At 43.7% G+C, this 21212-nt stretch overlaps 1 protein-coding gene across 6 annotated transcripts in view; it reads right to left on the bottom strand.

The window, feature by feature from the left end:
- Positions 1-21212, bottom strand: part of FAT3 (FAT atypical cadherin 3) — a 558201-nt gene that overhangs the window by 291380 nt on the left and 245609 nt on the right. For all 6 annotated transcript variants that reach the window (XM_074956538.1, XM_074956570.1, XM_074956563.1 and 3 more), the window contains exon 3: positions 18188-18502. In XM_074956538.1, the coding sequence (XP_074812639.1) occupies positions 18188-18502 (315 nt within the window). The remainder of the gene's footprint in view (positions 1-18187; positions 18503-21212) is intronic.

Raw genomic sequence — 21212 nt, 5'->3', positions numbered from 1 at the left:
GCTCAGGTTCCAGTATAGATCCTTGGGAGACCTCACTGTTTACCTTGCTCCATTTTGAAAACTGTCCATTTATTCCTACCCTTTGTTTCCTGACTTTTAACCACTTACTGATAATTTTATTTTTATAGACCATGATCTAGTCACCTCTTAAAAATCAAGCCACGTTCTCTTTGTTAAACTACATAGATGGAACTTCTTTAGTCTCTCACAGTAAGGCAAGTGGTAATCACTCCTACACTGTCAACCCTGAGTCCCACCATAGGCTTTGATGGAGTCACCCAGGATTCAGAACAATGTAACTGAGATCAGAATCTGGCTCTAAATGTTTAGCCACACCAGTTAGAGGTGAGCCTTATGGGGTACCCATCAATGCCTACAGCTAAAAGATGGTATGTCCAAGGCCTTTCAATCCCTCCTGAAGGAACTCCAGAACTATGGAGAAAGGGATTTTTCTAGTTTGGATGAGAACACTTGCCAGCCTCAGCAGCATACAAAAGAAGTTCCATTATTCAGGAACACAGAAGAGTATATCCAGGTTACAGCTTGAGAAATCCAGCTTTGCTAGGAGACTCCCTCGTGAACAAGACATGAACGCGGCTGTGTTGTTATGAAGAATTGGAACTGGGTGCCACGGTTTGAACTTTCCTGGAGGATTAAGTATTCATTCACTGTTATTTTAGTTGCCGGGCTACTGGTTTTGTTTTTTTATTTTCTGATTTTTTGACAAAATAAAACATTTCACTTCAACTGAATGTCTTTATTTTTAATTCTAATCAAATAGAACATAAACACTTTGTTGTTGATTTGTTAAATGCTTTCTCCCTCTCTTTCCTAATGACAAAAGGGGGAAAAGGAAAAAAGGGTAGGGGGAGGAGACAAACAAAATATGTCATTTACAGTCCATTTGATTTGAACTGAAACAAAAAAATTACATTGCAAATCATTTTGCTGAAACAAAATCCTTTAAAAATTCAAACAAAACAAAAAAAACCAAATCCTTTTGTTCTAAATTTTGGTGGACAATAATTCCCATTTTTTTGACCAGCCCTTAAATAAACAGGGGGCAGAAGGCATATGTCTGCTACTAGTTCAGGCAAAGGCAGCAAACTAATGAGAAGCTGACACCTGAAAGGGGGGGGGGGGGCAGGAGGCAAGAATATGCTTACAGTATACAGTGTACATGCTTTCTATATAATTATCATTAAAACACATATTATATATGCACCAATTGACAAAAAGACACTGAAGGAGAGGTGGTTCTGTGAGATAAACATGCAGCAAAGAACGAGGAGTACTTGTGACTAACAAATTTATTTGAGCATAAGCTTTCATGGGCTAAAACCCAATCCGATGAAGTGGGTTTTAGCCCATGAAAGCTCATGCTCAAATAAATTGGTTAGTCTCTAAGGTGCCACAAGTACTCCTCGTTCTTTTCGCTGATACGGACTAACACAGCTACCACTCAAACATACAGCAAAGGTGATATGAGACATCAGCCAAAGCCTAAAGCCTTCAAGCAGCCAGAGAAAACAGTATCCTCATCCCAGCTTGTGATGCCTTACTGCAAATATTTGCACTCTTTTCTAACAACCTCCTTTAGAGGCCAAAATGGTCAAATCCAGGTGCCTAAAGTTCGACTTCAATGTATACATAAAGGCCCCAGTTCCACAAGATGTTTTAGCCCATGGCTAACTTTAAGCATGTGAAATGTCCCATTGAGATAAACAGAACAACACAGAAGCTTAAAGTTAGGTACGTGCTTAAGTACTTTACAGAATCAGGGACACAGATACCTCAACAGAATTGGCCTGATTTCAAAATGTGCTGAGAGACCCCAGCTCCAAATTAAATCCTTAGCCGCTGCATGCTCAGCCGCGATGAAAATCAGGCCACTTCTAATTTAGGTGTCTACATATGAAATCAGGAGCCTAACCTACAGGAATGTAAGTGTGAAGACTTTGGCCCAAGACAAACTTTAAAAATAATCATTTCAATTTTTGGTAACGTTCTGTGGTATGCTATACCATGTCCACTCTGTCCTGTTTTCCGGCTGTAGGACACACAAGGAGTAAATGGGTCCACTAGCAATGGAAGTGCGTTTTATATTTGAGAGTTTTATATAAGCTGAGGGAAAAGAACTCAGCTTTGGCACAGGATTGCACTTACCTGTTTTTGATAATTGACATACTGTATATCTTGTCACAAAAAGGCCCATCAAATACTATTCATAATACACTTCTATTCTATTAGTACTCTAAACGCTAGACATGACTTTTGCAAATCTATAGTTAACTGTCTCCAATCATTTCCTACAAGTGAAGCTAAACATAGTATCAGAGCTAATACCTTTATTTATTCATAACTTTGGTTATACTAGGCTTTTAACACTACAAAAAAGTAGTTTGAAATCAATACAAGTACAGTGCACGCACATTTTTCTTATATTTCTCAGGACGTCTTCTCAAAATATTCTTTACTCTAGCAAGACAAGCAACATCACGCTCTGTCATCAGTGATTCAAACCTTAATCCGCATGAGGTATACTGAGTCCTATACAGTTTCGCTATCTGTGGATTTTCAAAAGAGACCTGAAAAACTGCACACGCATTAGCTCTGCATGGTCATTTACAGAGCCCATGGCATTTTGCTTCAGGGAAAAATATTTCTAGGACCTGCCTGAAACCTGCATAACCAAGCTCCTGTCTTAGCATTAGGGTATTAGTCACCTTATAAGACTTAAATGTGTGTTCTCTGTGTACTTAGATATTTATATAGGTTCAATCACCACAGAAACAGACTGAATCTGTTACTTTTGGTGAGGTGGGTGAAGGATGGTAGGGAGGCAGAGGATACAGACTTACCCCTCTGGCTAAGTCACTTAAGGTTCTATCCACTATGGGGCACTCGAAGTCCACAGTAAGAATGAAGCAAAATAAACTGTTCCCCTTCCTCCAGAAGATCTGCTAGGTCACCAGTCTTCCCCATTCCCTGACCCTAGCCAGACTTCTCTCTGACAGTGAGAGCACCACATCCTCTCTCTCCCTGCCTGCTCTCCTCTGACTGAACAAGGCTTTCCCAGCCCTTCCCAGGAAGCCTGCCTCCTGCTCCAGATGTCTCAGTTTGGGCTGATTAGGCCTTCAGCAGCCCATTAACCCCTTCTTGCTTTGCACAGAGGTCTGTCTCCCCCATTACAGATATTCTGTAGATATAAATGTCTTCATCTTCACCAACTCAAGAGCTATAAGGATGAGACAGATGAGAAACAAACTTTCCCCTCTTCAGTAATTTACCTTGAGTAGCCAGGTTTGAGTAAGGATATGCTACAGGGGTTGATGGGAGAGATCCTCTCTTCCAGAGAATGGAGGAACATAAAAACAGTCTCTGCCCGCCCTAAGTACAGCAGCCCTAAGGCCAACAGCCCCTAGGCTTCAAACCTTTGCAATGTGCTGACATAGAGTGAACAGCTGAGGGTGTGAGGAGCTCTTTCTCAAGCTCCAGAAATTCTGTCCCTTCCCATTGTTATGTGCAGAAAAACTGCATTGTTCCCACTGCTCCTTGGGATCTCCACAGCTGTGGTGGTGAAGGGCTCGTCCACAAGTGGCCAGGTGTTCAGGTGTTGCACACCTGTACATCTCCATGAACGCTACAATGCTTATCCCTTCTGAAAATCAGGTCACTTTATTTAGGTACTAAAGTTTAGGTACCCATATGTTGGCCTCGTTTTCTTCCTAAACAGATTTTCACAAAAGGGACAACTGTGATCATCTAGTCCAGGGGTGGCCAACCTGAGCCTGAGAAGGAGCCAGAATTTACCAACGTACATCACCAAAGAGCCACAGTAATACGTCAGCAGTCCCCCAGCAGCTCCCCCCACCGCCCCCAGCACCTCCCACCCACCGTCAGCCCCACCGATCAGCACCTCCTCCTCCCTCCCTGCACCTCCCGATCAGCTGTTTCATGGCATGCAGGAGGCTCTGGGGGGGAGGAGCGAGAGCTCGGCAGGCTCAGGAGAGGGGGTGGGAAGGGGTGGAGTGGGGGCAGGGCCTATGGCAAGCCAGGGGTTAAGCAGTGAGCACCCCCCCAGCACATCGGAAAGCTGGCGCCTGTAGCTCCAGACCCGGAGTCGGTGCCTATACAAGGAGCCGCATATTAACTTCCAAAGAGTCAAATGTGGCTGCTTTTAGAAAAATATCCAATCTTGATGTAATCAAGTCACCCCTTAACCTTCTCTTTGTTAAGATAAATAGATTGAGCTTGTTGAGTCTATCACTGTAATGATTAGGCACGCTTTCTAATCCTTTAATCATTCTTGTGGCTCTTCTCTGAACCCTCTCCAATTTATCAACATCCTTCTTGAATTGCAGGCATCAGAACTGGACACAGTATTTCTGCAGCAGTTGCACCGGTGCCAAATACAGAGGTAAAATAACCTCTCTACTGCTACTTGAGATTTCCCTTTTTATGCATCCCAGGATCTCAGTAGGCCCTTTGGCCACAGTGTTGTACTGGGAGCTCAAGTTCACCTAATTATCCACCATGACCCCCAAATCTTTTTCAGAATCACTGCTTCCCAGGATGGAATCCTCCATCATGTACTCATGACCTATATTTCTTGTTTCTAGATGTATACATTTGTATTTAGCCATATTAAAATGCATATTGTTTGACTGCATCAAGTTTACCAAGAGATGCAGATTGCTCTGCATCAGGGACCTGTTCTCTTCATTATTTATCACTCCCCAATTTTTGGGTGTTCTGCAAACCTTATCAGTGATGACTTTATATTTTCTCCCGGGTCATTAATAAAAATGTTACATAGCATAGGGCCAAGAACTGGTCCCTGTGGGACCTCACAGGAAACACACCTGCTCAATGGCAATTTCCCATTTACAATTACATTTTGCAAATTATCAGTTGGCCAGAACTTAATGCATTTAATGTATGCCATGTTAATTTTATATTGTTCAATTTTTTTAATCAAAATGTCATGCAGTAAATACAAACCCCTTACATAATTGCAAGTATACTATGTCAACAGTATTATCTTTATCAGCCAAACTTGTAATCTCATCAAAAAAAGATAAAGTGAGTGTGAGAGGATCTATTTTCCATAAATCCATGTAGATCTGCATTAATTACACAACCCTCTGTGAGGGGGCTTAACTCCCATCACTTGTAAGTTAAGAGATAAATAAAGGATATTCTCTCACCCACCTTGTCTCTTTATTGTGCATTTAAATAGTACGGTAAAGGGAGCCATACAATAATATGGCTAGGATCTCAGTTGATACAAACTGGTGTAAGATCCATTGATTTCAATGGAACTGTGCTGATTTACACCTGATTTACTCGGAACAGAAACATTTTTACAAACACTTTCAATGATTCCTTCCACCTGGAAGAAGAAAGCATATGACCGTGGGGGATGGATGTAAGAAAAAGGTATCAGGACTAATTTTGTCCTCAGTTACAGTTACAGATCACAATATGTCACTGTAGAAGGAAGTGCCCATTCTAAGAGGACATAAGAGAAATTTTTATGGCAAATGAGAGAAAGCACAAAATGTTATTCCTAATGTTGTTTGTCTGGGACTGTTTTTGTAATGATGTTGTACTGTTTATTGATCAGTGAAGGGACAAGCTAAGTGCAAATTAAGTGACTGACTGGAAAGTGGTAGCAATTAAAAAACCCCACTAACTCTGGCTGGTCCACCATTGGAAGACTCAGAGCTCTGTCCTTAGTCCCTTATCCCTGCGAGAACACAGCTGCTCACATGGTTTCTATATTATCTATATGCCTATAATTCTCAAAATTTATCTCCCCACCTGCTGATTTCTATTCTGAGTTGCAGTCTTGCATCACAGACAAGTGCATCATTCTTGTGAGGTGTTTTTTGGTTTTGGTTTTGTTTCCCTGCTATTATTTATAATAGTTTAGGACATGAAGTGAAAACTACCTTATTGATAGAGATCTTTCAGAAAAAAATTATACTGGTAAATGTTTAGCCTGCCTGTGCCTCAGTAATAAAATTTTGCCATTATAGTATATAGTATCTTTTATCCAATGATCTCAGTTATGCCTCTGTCTCTGATAACAATTCAATGAATATTATTCTGTAAGTTATAAGTGTATAACAGCCCTAATAACTAACCTTGAATATCAGTGGTAGGTGGATGACTGGGTGTGCAGTATATTAAAGTGGTTGCTTGACCAGTTTTGACTAATCATAGTGTCTTCAAATGTTACGAATAAAGAAATGATACTGAAAGACAAGACAGCATTTTAGAACTAAGCTGATAACCAGCATGGAGTTGAAAAGGAGAGAGATTCTAGCTTTTGCTAACCTTTTGAAGAGAACTGACGTCATCTACAATAATTTAGAATCGTAGGGAACTACTGCCAAAATTTCACATGACAAACTGCTCTAAGATCCCAGTTCTGTATGGGCAGGAAGGAAATTATTTAACTGCATGGAAGTATTCGGGAGGGAGAGGGGTCCCAGAATTTGATTCACTACTCTTTCTTCTTGAAAGGGACTGATCCAAAGCCCAGCTGAAGTAAACGGAAACACTCCCACTGACTCAAAGAGATCTGGCCCTAAAGTCTGATTCTGCCAACCTCATTCCTGCTGAACAGCAACTTCCTCTGTGAACAATATCAGCCTATTGGGCTATATCATACCAGGCTTTTTAAGCAGAGTTCCCCACTGAAGCAATATTCTCCTTAGAAGCTGATGGTACAATTAATGAACGATGGCACAATGGTCCAATGAAAGCAATCAGGATGCTCATGGAGTGTGCTACTACACAACAGGAAAGAAAGTGGCATCACTGAGGCTTAAATGAATGTAAAATGTTCTGTAAGCCAGTTAAAATGTGCTGATTACAGAAAAATGGAGCTGGCAATTACACTGAGTAACAGCAGAGCTGTTGGTAAAATTTTAAAAAGAGAGGCTCCTGCTCTCAGGAACTTCCAGCAAGCTTAACTGCCTTTGATGTTTAACAAAACAAAACTCAATCAGCATAAAACTACTCTAATCAGAGGAGACGGAAATGTTTTATTTATTATTGTATTAAAAGCAGCGTTACATTAGCACCACCTGAGACCAGGGCAGCATTGTGCTTGGTGTTACACACACAGACTAGGAGCTGAGTCAATAGATTTCAGTCCATAGACAGACAAAAGGTAAAAAGGGAGGCAGAGGAGTGAAGTATTTGACTTAGAATCATACAGTGAGTGGGAAGTGAAACTGGGAACAGACCCCCAAGGCTCATAGCTCCCGCTCCAGTGTCCTAGCCACTAGACCACACTCTCATTCACTCTAGGGAGGCTGGAGATGCATCTTGCTGCCTCAGCAAATGGCCACATATTTTTTAAATAGCTGTCATTTAGACAGAACTTTTCACCTTCAGAGCATTTCATGGGAACTAAGTCTGACCACAGCCACATGCGGTAGGTAAATACCATTCCCGTTTCTAAAAATAGGGAAACGGGGAAGTTATGCAGCTAGCTCAAAACCAAAACCTGGATTGGCATGGAGGACTTAACTGGAGACATACTATAGGGAATAACCTGCATCGGCATGGAGATGGACCTGATGCTGTATGTCTTTTCCATTTGCTATGTTTGCAGGTATCTGCCCTGAGGCAGGGCCTGTGCCTAGTGTGCTTGTACAGTGTCCCTAGCAGGTACTACAACAAATAATACTGATCTAAGGAGGTTATACTGTAGAAAAATATCTAACTGTTCTATGCAAACACGTACTTTGGACTAGACTGTGCAGCCCTTAGTCATGTTGATGAGCAGTTACACAAGTAGTCTCTGACTGGAAGAGGAAGGACCGCTGCTTTGGGCACTAGCCAGAGACCTGGGTTCAATTCCCTACTCTACTACAGACTTCTTGGGTGACCTTGGGCAAGTCACTTCATCGTTCTATGCCTCAGTTTCCCATTCTGAATGTAGCACTCAAAAAGCTACACAGACTTTTTTTTTTCCTCTTGGAGGTGATGGGGTTAGAGTTGCTACTAGTCACAACCCAAAGAAATAAGCCATAAGAATAGCAAGACCTTTATTCATGAGGCTTATAAAATACCAGTCCAGAAGAGGCTTACTTGAAACTTTAATAGAATGCAGAATGTCACCCCTACTTTCAGATGGGACTTATGAAGGCATTCGTGAATGTTTTCAAGTCACAAAGAGACAATACAAGTTGCTTATTCTTGCAGAAATGATGGGCATATGAAATAGCTTTCAAACAATCTAGAGCAACAAAAGCACCCAAGTAATTTAAAACATCTATTAGGTATTATTGATCTGGTGTCCATTAAAAAAAAGAAAGAAAAAAAAGTAGGTCTCTGTAAAAACAGCTTCATGTAAACATTTCTTACGATCTTGCATTGCTTGTAACTACTCCATAGATTGGGGATTTATAAACTGAATTGCATCAACCATGTACAGTATGTGACCACAATGCAGTCCTCTGGTCCTACCCAGGCCAACTTGGGTTTGATCCTCCAAGGTACTGAATGCTTCCTGGTTGGAGCTGAGGGCCCTCAACTCCCAATGACATTAGCAACTCCCAGAGAGCTCTCAGCACCGTACACGATTAGGCCTACTCCCCAGGGCAGTTCTGCATCACTCTCAAATGATTCCCACCAGCTGCAGACTGAAGCACTGTTGACAAGCCCTGGGAGGCTCCACACTCAATCATGGAAAAGCCACCACAGGGCTAGGTCTTTAAGGGGCAAGCAAATAAAACCACAATTTACTACAGGATCCCAAGAGAGCTTCACTGACTACATATATTGGAATGACTCACCACGGAAATGCCACTTCTTCTGGGCTGAAATGAGGCAATTGTTGAACAGCATCTAGCTATGCCCCACAGGAGTACAGGATATGGGAAGAATATTGTATCCAGCTGAAACTGGAGGGGGAATTTAGATTGACAGAATTTAGAAAAAGTGGGGGTGCAGAGGAAAGGGTGGGGCTGCGGAAATGGGGACCATCATGTGTAAGGCCTGTTTTGATATAGCACAGCATATCAGATTTTCTGCTTCTGGCTAAGCTAGGCCATACACCTACTGCTTCAGATGTTGGCAAAGAACAATTTAGTCTCATAATACGCCTTAAAAATTGCCCAAAACTCTTCAAGGTGGGTCGGAGGCATTTTATCTTGATCCCAGCAATTAGATTACGGCCTTCATTAACCCTACACTAGCTTGCATAGTCATAGAATTAACCAAGCCTCTCTCGAAATCTGTCTGTGGTATTTGAACAGCCAGGTACTGCCACACCCAAGAAGCATTACTGTAAAAAAAAGCACTGGGTTACATGTATCATTTCCAATTTTATTAATGAATCCAGTGTTACAATGTAAGCACACATTAGTTTGGGAGTGTTGTTGGTCAGGCATTGTTAAATCAAACGGAAAACAGTAAACTGTACTGGTAACATACAAGGCAACCTAGGGCCAAATTTAACTCACAAACACATTATAAATTTAGAGTGACTCCATTAAAATCAATAGTTAATTTGGATTTACACTGGTGTGAATGACAGCCAAATTTGCCTGCAATCATGTTAGTTAAAATATGTCTTAATATAATCTGCATTAGACTGAACAGAAGCCTATTGGGTTTCTCCAAAGTATCCTCTCCCCAAAAAAGTAATGGTTTGAATTAAAATTCATCATTTCCTTGAGAGCACTAAAAAGTAATAAATCAGTGCAGTAAATTACTGCTATGCTGCACTGTGAAATTAAAACCTGCATACATGAAATAAAAATAAGAATATATGGCCCTAATCAATCATTTTTTATAACTCCATCGTCTGTCTTTTTTATCTTCTTCCACCAACCTCTCCCAGATAATTGATACTAGCTTCAGTGCTAACTGTTTAGCATGGCCACAGAATTTCCAGCAGTTTTCTTCCAACACAGCACTTCTAGTAGTGGTTAGAATTCAGCTAACTTGAGAATTCATGTAACACTAGGATTCTTCTCTGTTTTCATCTCTTCCACCCTGTAATTTTTAGATCTATATATATAGGCACATTCAAATACATACACACACATCCCATCAGTTCATGCAGTTTATTTAGCTGCCCTGTGTTCAGTGTCAGAGTAAGATGGAGCCCTCCCCTCTGCATGGAAGTCAAGCCAAGAAGGGAAACCTGCATGTGGGTGTGTTGAGACTAGCCATGAAAAAGGACGACACTATGGGTAAAATTTTAAAAAGTGCTTACGTGACTTCGAACCATTTTTAAAAGTTACTTAGGCAGTTAGGAACATTAATACTTAAAGGCCAGATTTACCACTGTACTTAGTAAAATATATCAATTTAGGTTACTAATAGTCCTATCTGCATCTTTAGGGGCCTAAATACCTATGTAAGTCTGGCCCTAAATCACTCCTGAAAATAAGACTAAGGGCCAGATTTTAAAAGATATTTAGGTGCTGAAAGATGCAGATAGCCCCCAAATTAGATTTCCAAAAGTGCCTAGGTGCCTAACTGAAATTGGAATCAATGGGAGTTAAGTGCTACAGTGCTTTTGAAAATTTTACCCTACATCATCTTCATCATACATATGCAATCACCCTTGCTGAGCAGAACCAACAACTGAAACACTTAAGTTGCCATTTTAAGTACAGTAGGTGTCTACCAAACAAACAAGTGTCAACACACATTTCCTTACTATGACTATAACCATACTGCAGCCACCATTTGTCCTTTCCTATTTGAAGTGCACTTCTATCCACACAAAAATTGAATTTAATGACAATATTGAATTTAAACACCCTTTGCACAATAGATCAGGGAAAGTCAGAGATGTCCTATTGGACTTGCTAAATTAAGCGAACACTATTCATTGTTCTACAGGAAAAGGCAACCTTTAGTAGCTCCCTGAAAGAGAGCACAGATGATTTATGGTTTCATAACTACTCATGTACTACATTATCTGCTTGGTGCCTGTACTTATGCATATCAGCTCATCACAGAAAGTACCATTCTGCCCACTGGATGCCACTTAGCTATACATTATAACAAAATCTAGGACATGAAAGGAGGAACCTACATGTGAGGAAGCATTTGTCCTATGATGTCTGCTGTGCTAGAGAGCTCAGGGATGATGGTAGGATGTTCTGACAGTTTCTTCTTGTCTTTCTCTTAAACATAAAAAAGAAGCTTACAAGAAGTGGAAGGTTGGACATATGACCAGGGAAGAGTATAAAAATATTCCTCGGGCATGTAGGAATGAAATCAGGAGGGCCAAATCGCACCTGGAGCTGCAGCTAGCAAGAGATGTCAAGAGTAACAAGAAGGGTTTCTTCAGGTATGCTGGCAACAAGAAGAAAGCCAAGGAAAGTGTGGGCCCCTTACTGAATGAGGGAGGCAACCTAGTGACAGAGGATGTGGAAAAAGCTAATGTGCTCAATGCTTTTTTTGCCTCTGTCTTCACTAACAAGGACAGCTCCCAGACTGCGGCACTGGGCATCGCAACATGGGGAGTAGATGGCCAGCCCTCTGTGGAGAAAGAGGTGGTTAGGGACTATTTAGAAAAGCTGGACGTGCACAAGTCCATGGGGCCAGACGAGTTGCATCCGAGAGTGCTAAAGGAATTGGCGGATGTGATTGCAGAGCCATTGGCCATTATCTTTGAAAACTCGTGGCGAACGGGGGAAGTCCCAGATGACTGGAAAAAGGCTAACATAGTGCCAATCTTTAAAAAAGGGAAGAAGGAGGATCCTGGGAACTACAGGCCAGTCAGCCTCACCTCAGTCCCTGGAAAAATCATGGAGCAGGTCCTCAAGGAATCAATCCTGAAGCACTTACACGAGAGGAAAGTGATCAGGAACAGTCAGCATAGATTCACCAAGGGAAGGTCATGCCTGACTAATCTAATCGCCTTCTATGATGAGATTACTGGTTCTGTGGATGAAGGGAAAGCAGTGGATGTATTGTTTCTTGACTTTAGCAAAGCTTTTGACACGGTCTCCCACAGTATTCTTGTCAGCAAGTTAAAGAAGTATGGGCTGGATGAATGTACTATAAGGTGGGTAGAAAGTTGGCTAGATTGTCGGGCTCAACGGGTAGCGATCAATGGCTCCATGTCTAGTTGGCAGCCGGTGTCAAGTGGAGTGCCCCAGGGGTCGGTCCTGGGGCCGGGTTTGTTCAATATCTTCATAAATGATCTGGAGGATGGTGTGGATTGCACTCTCAGCAAATTTGCGGATGATACTAAACTGGGAGGAGTGGTAGATACGCTGGAAGGCAGAGATAGGATACAGAGGGACCTAGACAAATTGGAGGATTGGGCCAAAAGAAACCTGATGAGGTTCAATAAGGATAAATGCAGGGTCCTGCACTTAGGACGGAAGAACCCAATGCACAGCTACAGACTAGGGACCGAATGGCTTCTGCGGAAAAGGACCTAGGGGTTACAGTGGACGAGAAGCTGGATATGAGTCAGCAGTGTGCCCTTGTTGCCAAGAAGGCCAATGGCATTTTGGGATGTATAAGTAGGGGCATAGCGAGCAGATCGAGGGACGTGATCGTTCCCCTCTATTCGACATTGGTGAGGCCTCATCTGGAGTACTGTGTCCAGTTTTGGGCCCCATACTACAAGAAGGATGTGGATAAATTGGAGAGAGTCCAGCGGAGGGCAACAAAAATGATTAGGGGTCTGGAACACATGACTTATGAGGAGAGGCTGAGGGAATTGGGATTGTTTAGTCTGCAGAAGAGAAGAATGAGGGGGGATTTGATAGCTGCTTTCAACTACCTGAGAGGTGGTTCCAGAGAGGATGGTTCTAGACTATTCTCAGTGGTAGAAGAGGACAGGACAAGGAGTAATGGTCTCAAGTTGCAGTGGGGGAGGTTTATGTTGGATATTAGGAAAAACTTTTTCACAAGGAGGGTGGTGAAACACTGGAATGCGTTACCTAGGGAGGTGGTAGAATCTCCTTCCTTGGAAGTTTTTAAGGTCAGGCTTGACAAAGCCTTGGCTGGGATGATTTGATTGGGGATTGGTCCTGCTTTGAGCAGGGGGTTGGACGCGATGACCCTGTGAGGTCCCTTCCAACCCTGATATTCTATGATTCTATGATTCCTCCCAGGTGTAGAAACAAGGGGTACTGGAGCCAGCTCTGACACACACACAAAAACACATACCCTGGAACAGTAGGGTTGCCAACTTTCTAATAGCACAAAACTGAACACCCCTGCCCTGAGGCCCCGCCCCCCACTCACTCCACTACCACCCTCCTCGCTCATTCTCCCTCACCCTCACTCACTTGCTTGTTTACACCGGTCTGGGGCAGGGGGTTGGGTGCGGGAGGAGGTAAGGGCTCCGGCTGGGGGTGCAGGCTCTGGGGTGGGGCCAGAAAGGAGGGGTTCAGGGTGTGGGAGGGGACTCCGGGCTGTGGCAGGGGGTTGGGTGTGGGGTCTGGGTGGGCCAAGGATGAGGGTTTTGGGGTGCAGGAGGAGACTCCAGGCTCGGGGGGTGGAGCTGCGGAGTTCAGAGTGTGGGAGGGGGCTCCAGGCTGAGGCAGGGGGCTGGGATGTCAGAGGGGGTATTGGTTCTGAGCTAGGGCTGCGAGTTCCAGGGTAGGGCCAGAAATGAGGGATTCAGGGTGCAAGAGGAGGTTCTGGGCTGGGGCAGGGAGCTAGGAATGTGGGGGTGTATGGCAGGGAGTTTAGGTGTGGGAGTGGGTTCAGGGCTGGGACAGAGGTGCAGGAGGGGTGTGGGGGGCAGGCTCTGGGAGGGAGTAGGTGTGTGGGAAGAGGCTCCAGGCCAGGGCAGGGGGTTGGGGTGTGGGAAGAGGTGCGGGATGCAGGCTCAGGGCTGGGGCAGGGAGTGGGGATGTGGGAGGGGGTGTGGGCTCCAGGAGTGAGTTTGAGTTTAGGAGGCGGCTCTGGGCTGGGACAGGGGTATGGGAGGAGGTGTGGAGTGCAGGCTCTAGACGGCGCTTACCTCAGGGGGCTCCCGGAAGCAGATGGCATGTCCCTTGGCTCCTTGGCACAGGGGCGGCCAGGTAACTCTGAACTGTGCACGCTGACTGCAGGCGCTGCCCCCGCAGCTCCAATTGGCCATGGTTCCCAGCCAATATAAGTGGCAAAGCCAGTGCATGGGGTGGGGGCAGCGCGCACCCTCCACCTGGCTGTCCCTCCACCTAGGAACCAAGGGACATGTCGCCGCTTACGGGAGCCACACAGAGCCAGGTAGGAAGCCTGTCAGCCCCGCCAACGGGACTTTGGCAGTGGTGCTGACCGGAGCCGCCAGGGTCCCTTTTCGACTGGGCTTTTGAGTCAAAAACCGGACACCTGGCAACCCTATGGAGCAGGGACCTGGGAGAAGTGGCTTTTCATGGTCAAAATTGCCTCTTTATCCTCCCCCATCAGAGCAGAATCTAGAAGAGGAGAGAATGGGTGGAGTCTCATGGGCCACTCCCCAAAAAGACCAGAAAACCTTCCTATGTCGCTAGAACCATCTGAATGGAGTCTTCAGACTGGGCTTCTTGCTCGGATGGACATTTCCTCATTGGGGGACTGAAAGTCTCACTTGAAAGTGAATTGAATTTATATTATTTTATTTGTACTTCATCAGCCCTACAGCCAACACGAGGGCTCCATTTTGCAGGGCACTGCCTATATACTTAGGAAGAGACAGTCCTTGCCCTAATGTGCTTATATTGTACAGAGACGTGGGAGACAAAGGGATTATTATTATTTCCATTTTACAAATGGGAAGCAAAGGCACAGAAGAGCTAAGGACCAAATATTTAAAGGTATTGAGGTGCCTTAGGCTGCAGACAGACACGGCATGGGATTTTCAAAAATGCTTGGGCACCTAACTCCCATTGATTTCAATAGGAGTTAAGAGCCTAGGCACTTGGAAAATCCCTCTAGGCACCTATCTGCATATTGAGGCAGTACCAAAATACCCTTAAAAAAAATCTCGCCTTAAGTCACTTGCCAAAAGCCTGCGGCCCAGCCAGGAATCAAACCCAGATCTCCAGCAGCATGCCCTCACCAGAGGGCGATACACTATGGTGATAAGTATATGATAAACTAGGGTGTAATATAAACACATGGATAGGTACTGCAAACCCATCCAATCAACATTATAGAAATGTATACAACTGGAATGAGCACTGAAGAGGATGAAAGCAAGCTTTGGAGAAATGGAAGGTGGAAAACCTTGTCATTTATGAATTGGTGAACCGAGTGTATAGAAACAGCATTATAAAATGGACCAACCAGAAGTGATTCTTTGGAAATACCACACAAACTGCACCCAAAAGCAAAACAAAGCCAGGGATTTGTTGACTTTATGATTTGATACTCAATGGACTCCTGTCCATGCCAGCATGGGCCTAAATGGGACACTACTTTAATTTTCACCCACAAAGCCAGACTAGTCATAGATGAAAGATGACCGACTGTTGACATTACTTAAAATTTTAGGACTGAATTGATCCCCCTGGCACAGATGAATAGTTTCATTGTGAGGCAGAAACACCCAAACACCACTCACCTATACTGCCATCGCTACATGCCATCGCTACTGCCATCGCCACCTGTGACATATCTGGGTTCATATTAAATATATTAAGCTTTATTTATTGTACAGAATGCTGCAACATTTAAGTCTGCCTTGCAAAGCGCTACATAAATTACAGCTTTGCTGAATGTCAGCTAGCACATAAAGCTACACAAAAATCTGAGACAAATCTTTTCCGTACATGCTGGAAAACGATACATCTATTTCTTAATTACTAGAAAACATCATAACTGAGAACCTGTTTCTTATAAAAATCGTATCAGTAAGAAAAGACTGTGGTTTGAGAGAGGTTTAAAAGCATCTTGGGCACCTCACTGAAGGCTACTTTCTAAAGCTAACACTGTATGTTTCTCTCTCAGCTTTGAGTCTCCCACCTCCTATTGCTGTCACCGAGAACCGTGCTGCTAAAACCCACAGCACTTTGATAATTTGTGAGTCTGTGATTCCAATCCCTGGCTTTAGAGGGGGAAGGGGAGAGGCATCCCATCCAGTTTTCAGTGTTTTCCATTTTATTTCTCTTTAAGTAAGCTGCAAAAAGGGAGCGGATTTATCCCACATGTACACAATCTTTCACAAATCATACACTGGCCAGAAGATTCCCATAGCACAATAAGGTCCCTCCTGAGCGACTGAAATATAAACGTTAAAAATTAAAAATCTTACTTGCCATCGGCACTAGAACCTCTGAGAGAGTTTGCAGAGCTTAGGAGGGGAGTGGCTGAAGACTCTAAGTTCCAGCCATGTAACAGTTTTACTTCGTAAAACTAAGCAAAGCAAGCTTCAAATTAAACTCCCTATTGAAAAGAATGGAGGCACCCTTGTGAGGGGAAACCGTCCTGGTTCCCTGATCGAGGGTGCTCTTATAGCTCTTATGATTATTTGTATTACTGTAGTCTTGTTGCTGGACCTGGACTGCACCGTACTAGGTGTCGTCTGAACACAGAACGAAAAGATGGTCCCTGCTCCACTGACCTTGACATCGGAGGCCGTGCAGTTGCACTGAACAGGCTGTGCTGAAAGATTTGGGGAGCCAATGCAGGGGAAGCACAGGCATTATTACAACCCAGCTCATCTGGGGCTTCTTTCACAATGGGGATTTGGGGGTGGGGCCGGTGGATCAACCCTCCTCTTCCATCCCTTAACATGGGAAGGTGTGTGATTTGGGCTTTAGGCTGTGTATCTGCAGCAGATTCAGCGAGAGCACTTATTAAGGCCAGTCTGCAGGGTTATGCCTGAAAAGAAGTCCGCCAATTCTTTTACCACATATAATAGCTGGGCTGCCTAGCCAAATACTGCATGGTAGCCAAGTTACTTACCCCCTGTTATTACTCACAACTGATTGTATTTGTCTTTGACTTGCGTACACGTACACAGATGTAAGTCTTTTAAAAAAATGTAAATTGAGGTTTATTTAAAGCAGTGCAGAAGGCATTTGGCCATGCATCTTTCATTAGAATGAATTGGGGGAGGTGGGTGAAAGCCCACACTGCTTTGAAAAATCTCTGCCTATTGCTATGAAATATCCCACCACCTCCTTGGCTACAGAATATGCTGTGAGGTCCACATCAAGTCGAGGAGGTTTGCAAGGCAGATAACGGATGGTAGACAGCATGGAGGCCATTTTGCAGCAGCATACAGGTATGCATGCGGGATAATGTAAGTGGTCTCAGGCTCAACCACCTATTGCACTCTTTACTGTTCCCGAGTGTTAATCCTTGATCTTCCAGCTAAGGTGTGGTATTTATAGCACCCTTATTCAGCAAAACTTTAAAGCACATGCATAGTCCCACTGAAGTCAATGTATGTGTGCTCAAGTACTCTGCTGAATTGGGGCCCAGGTAAGCTAACAGGTGACTGCAGTGCAGCTCAGAAGAATAACCAGACAGACAGCATCATATCTGTAACATGTCACCCATATGCCCAGATCCCCAGCTGGTATAAATCTGTGTAGACTCAATTTAAGGCCTGAGAGACCATTAGATCATATAGTCTGATCTGCTGTACAATACCTGCCATAAAACTGCATCCAGTTAACTCTTGTATTGAGTCCAATAACTTGCGTTTGACAAATGTTGACTTCAACGGGGCTACAACCAAATTACAACAGATGGGAATTTGTCCCATAAACTACAACAGCTCTAACCCTCTGCTAAATCTTCCCTAGCAGCATTAAGTGTACTTAGTATAGCAAAGCCCTATCCCTTCGGGTAAAGTTGATGAGTAATAATACCCTTAGTATACAAAGCCTCATCCTTTCTGGTAAAGTTGATGGGTAATACTGAGAAGCTATGAAAGAGGAGTAAGAAAAAGATCACCATAATGGCAAAAAGACAATATTGTTTGGGTTGCACCATCTGCCAATGCAGATGTTTACAGGCACAAAGGTGTACACAACAGTATCACGATCCTTACACAAAGGCTATGGTTACTGCCACGCTATTGAATCAACTGTGAAATTGGAACTTGACTGTCGGGAAAAAAATAGGCAACAATTTCCCCAAAACATCCCCCCACACAAAAAAACAGCTTCAGAAGAGTCCAATGCAAGAGACAGAGAAAGAAAAGCAGCTCTGTACAAAATCCACATTGACCAAGCAACAAAAAGCAGTGGTATCTCATTACCTGTTTTTGGATTGATAGCGAAGAAGTTCTGAGGGTTTCCACTTGTAATCCTGTATGTCAGTTTTTCACTGCTGCTGGAGTCGGGATCTTGGGCCTGGATCTGAATGACAGATACATCCTTCGGGGAGTTTTCCATGACAGCCGGATAATAAATGGGTTGAGAGGTCAGAGGGGCATTGTCATTCACATCTTCCACTTCAACATAGACCTCGATGGTGGCATAGAGTGGGACGACACCACGATCAGTCGCATACACTGTTAGCCAATAGGATTTGGTTGTCTCTCGGTCAAGGACATCTGCAGTATAGATCACTCCTGCAGGAAAGACAGTAAGCACAGTACTGTGGGTTACCAAAAACAATAGAGATAATAAAAGGTGCATCTTCACCTGGTGTTTCGAAGGAGAGTATGGTGCAGATGGATAAAGCGTGTCCATTGCAACAAATTACTAAATCATTAAATATGAATACGGACACAATGACAAAAGACATCTATCCTCGGCCATCTGTTCTCAAACCCTGTTCGATACCTCCACCCTTACCCGAAGAAAAATCTGGGAAAAGAGAGGGGCTTAGCAGATTTGGAGTGGTGAGGGGCAAGTTCCAGAGCGAGTAACACGTCACCAAAAATGCCCTGGGCAACAACCCCACCTTCTCTAAACCCTGGGACTGTCACATCAGTGGTTCTCAATCTATTTACGATCGTGGGCTGCACACACAACACTCAATGATTTATTGGGCCGCATCCACACTATATATATATAGGATTGTATGGCCCTAAGAATGTCACATGGGCTGCTGCTATGAGCCGATTGGGTCGCAAGCGGCCCTCAGGCCACAGGTTGAGAACCACTGCATCAGATGATCACAACTGATGGGAAGGAGAGAGTTCCTCCTCTGAAAAGACCTCCTCAGACTTCGCTACAGATATTGAAACAAACAGGGGATGAAGATTATAATACTGACATTGCTTTCAAATTAAACCAAACAGCGATAACACATTGTCACACATTGCATATGTTCCAGATAATCAACAGCCTGATACATGCATGGTAGCAAATCAAAGGATCTTCCATAAAAACCTATCACACTCTTTATTAATCAAGGCCCATCCACTCCACCTGCTGAGGACAGAAAATGTCAACAGGTTTCCCATCCACTCTGAGCGTGTATGTAGAGCTGCCACCCTTTAGGATATATATAACTACACGCCACGCATACCCTTCCCCAAAAGCCATCCGCCCACCTTCAATTCAGTCTACAGTGACGTACAGACCCACTTTTCTCCCACTGAAATCAACAGCAAATACCACATTGACTGCAGTAAAAGCATCACAGGGCCCTTAAACTGTAAATTCCTTGTGGCATAGACAATTTCTTACATAAATCCAATCCTAATTTCAGAATTTACGTTCCTATTGACTTCAGAGCAGACTGTGTTTGCAGAGTGACAAACACAATAACAGTGCACAAATAATAATAATACCAAAATAAACGCATTCAGCTGTATTTTTCCCACCACTTTTGGGATGTATACAAAGACCGTTTAGTTATCCTAACCCAATGCTAACATTCTGGCAGAAACACCAATATAGCTGAACTCAAGGATGAAATATATTAACAGGGACAGTCTGGAGAAAAGTAAGTCATGCTGCTAATAGAGAGAAATTAGTGAAGAAGCTGTAGGGCAGGATGGTAACAAGAAACTTGGATTTAGCCACAGATGCATTTGGTACTAGATAAAGAATTTAAATGCATCAATTTTTCATTCAGGAGGCATGGGCCAGAACTAATGGGTTATTTTTGATTACGCCATTCAGCACAGGACTTTCCGTAGCAGCCTAAATTCTTACACAATCTTTAAGCTAATCAAAACAGATGAAAGTTATCCTTTATAAATTCAGGGCTGCACTTGTGCCTTGGAGGCCAAACCAGCCATTTGTGATGGGTGTTGGTTCAGCGAGGATTCCAGCATGTTGCCGTGAGATACCTATTGTTCTTTAAATGGTTTAAATCTAGCTCCCCAGTTCTAGCTCTAATGGCCTGTGTGGAAGGGGTAAGATTCATGGTCCCAGCCTCACCCCACTCTGGAGAGACTAGCATGGTGGCTAAGAAGTGACTCTGCTCACCCGCCTCGCTGGGCATTGTCCTTGATGAGAGAATGTGAGTGGGGGAGGAGAGATAAACTCCATGTGTATAAATGGCTTATGTACCAATGTGGGCCAGAGATTGTATGCACTCCACAAGGGTTATCACAGCTCCTTCAGGTAGTGAAAATAGCAGGGAATGACGAAGGAAAATCACTCATGTTATAACACCTCCAGAGAGGTACCAGCTTCTGGAAAGGCTAACATATTCTGATTCAAACTGGATTCCCCAGAGACCAGCAGAAAAAGAAATGACTTTTGGATAAATAGCCCAGGCTTAAACTAACTCAGGGCCTTCGTTTTAGTTCCTGACTGGATGAACTTGTAACCACAGGGAAAACCCAATTGTGGGGTTTGAAGGACTAACCCCTATCAGAGTCCTATGTTGGAGTTGGGGGTGACCTCAGGTAAGCTTTTTAGCATGTGTACAGGTTCTTTTATTGTTTTTATATGTTTTCTCTGTAATGCTTTTACCTTAAGAATAAATGTGTTTGCTTACATGGATCTATCTGGTAACTTGTAAGCAATACACTGGTCATTGCCCTCAGAGAAAGCAAAGCGCAGGCACTGGCCTTTTAGGCAGACTGGCTTGCTGGACATATTAGTGTAGATCAGAGAGCTGGGCAGCCTTAAAATCCCCAGTCAGGAGGGAGTGAGACATGGATCTCCACCCAGGACAGGTGGCGGCTGGGAGCCAGAAACCCCTATGTGGGTGCCCTTGAAGGACCATGGAGGGGAAAATAAAGGTGCAGTTACCGTGAATCATTGATAGAAGTCGTATCCAGCACCCTCCCCACTGATTTCTGTTCAGCACTGGAGAGAATAATAAGGCCCAAGTAGTCAATTAGTAGAGGCTTTGGAAGTAGGAACACTTGTCCA

Source organism: Natator depressus, chromosome 1 (genome assembly GCF_965152275.1).
Source record: "Natator depressus isolate rNatDep1 chromosome 1, rNatDep2.hap1, whole genome shotgun sequence".
Taxonomy (NCBI): domain Eukaryota; kingdom Metazoa; phylum Chordata; order Testudines; family Cheloniidae; genus Natator; species Natator depressus.
This window is presented reverse-complemented; position numbering and strand designations above follow the sequence as displayed.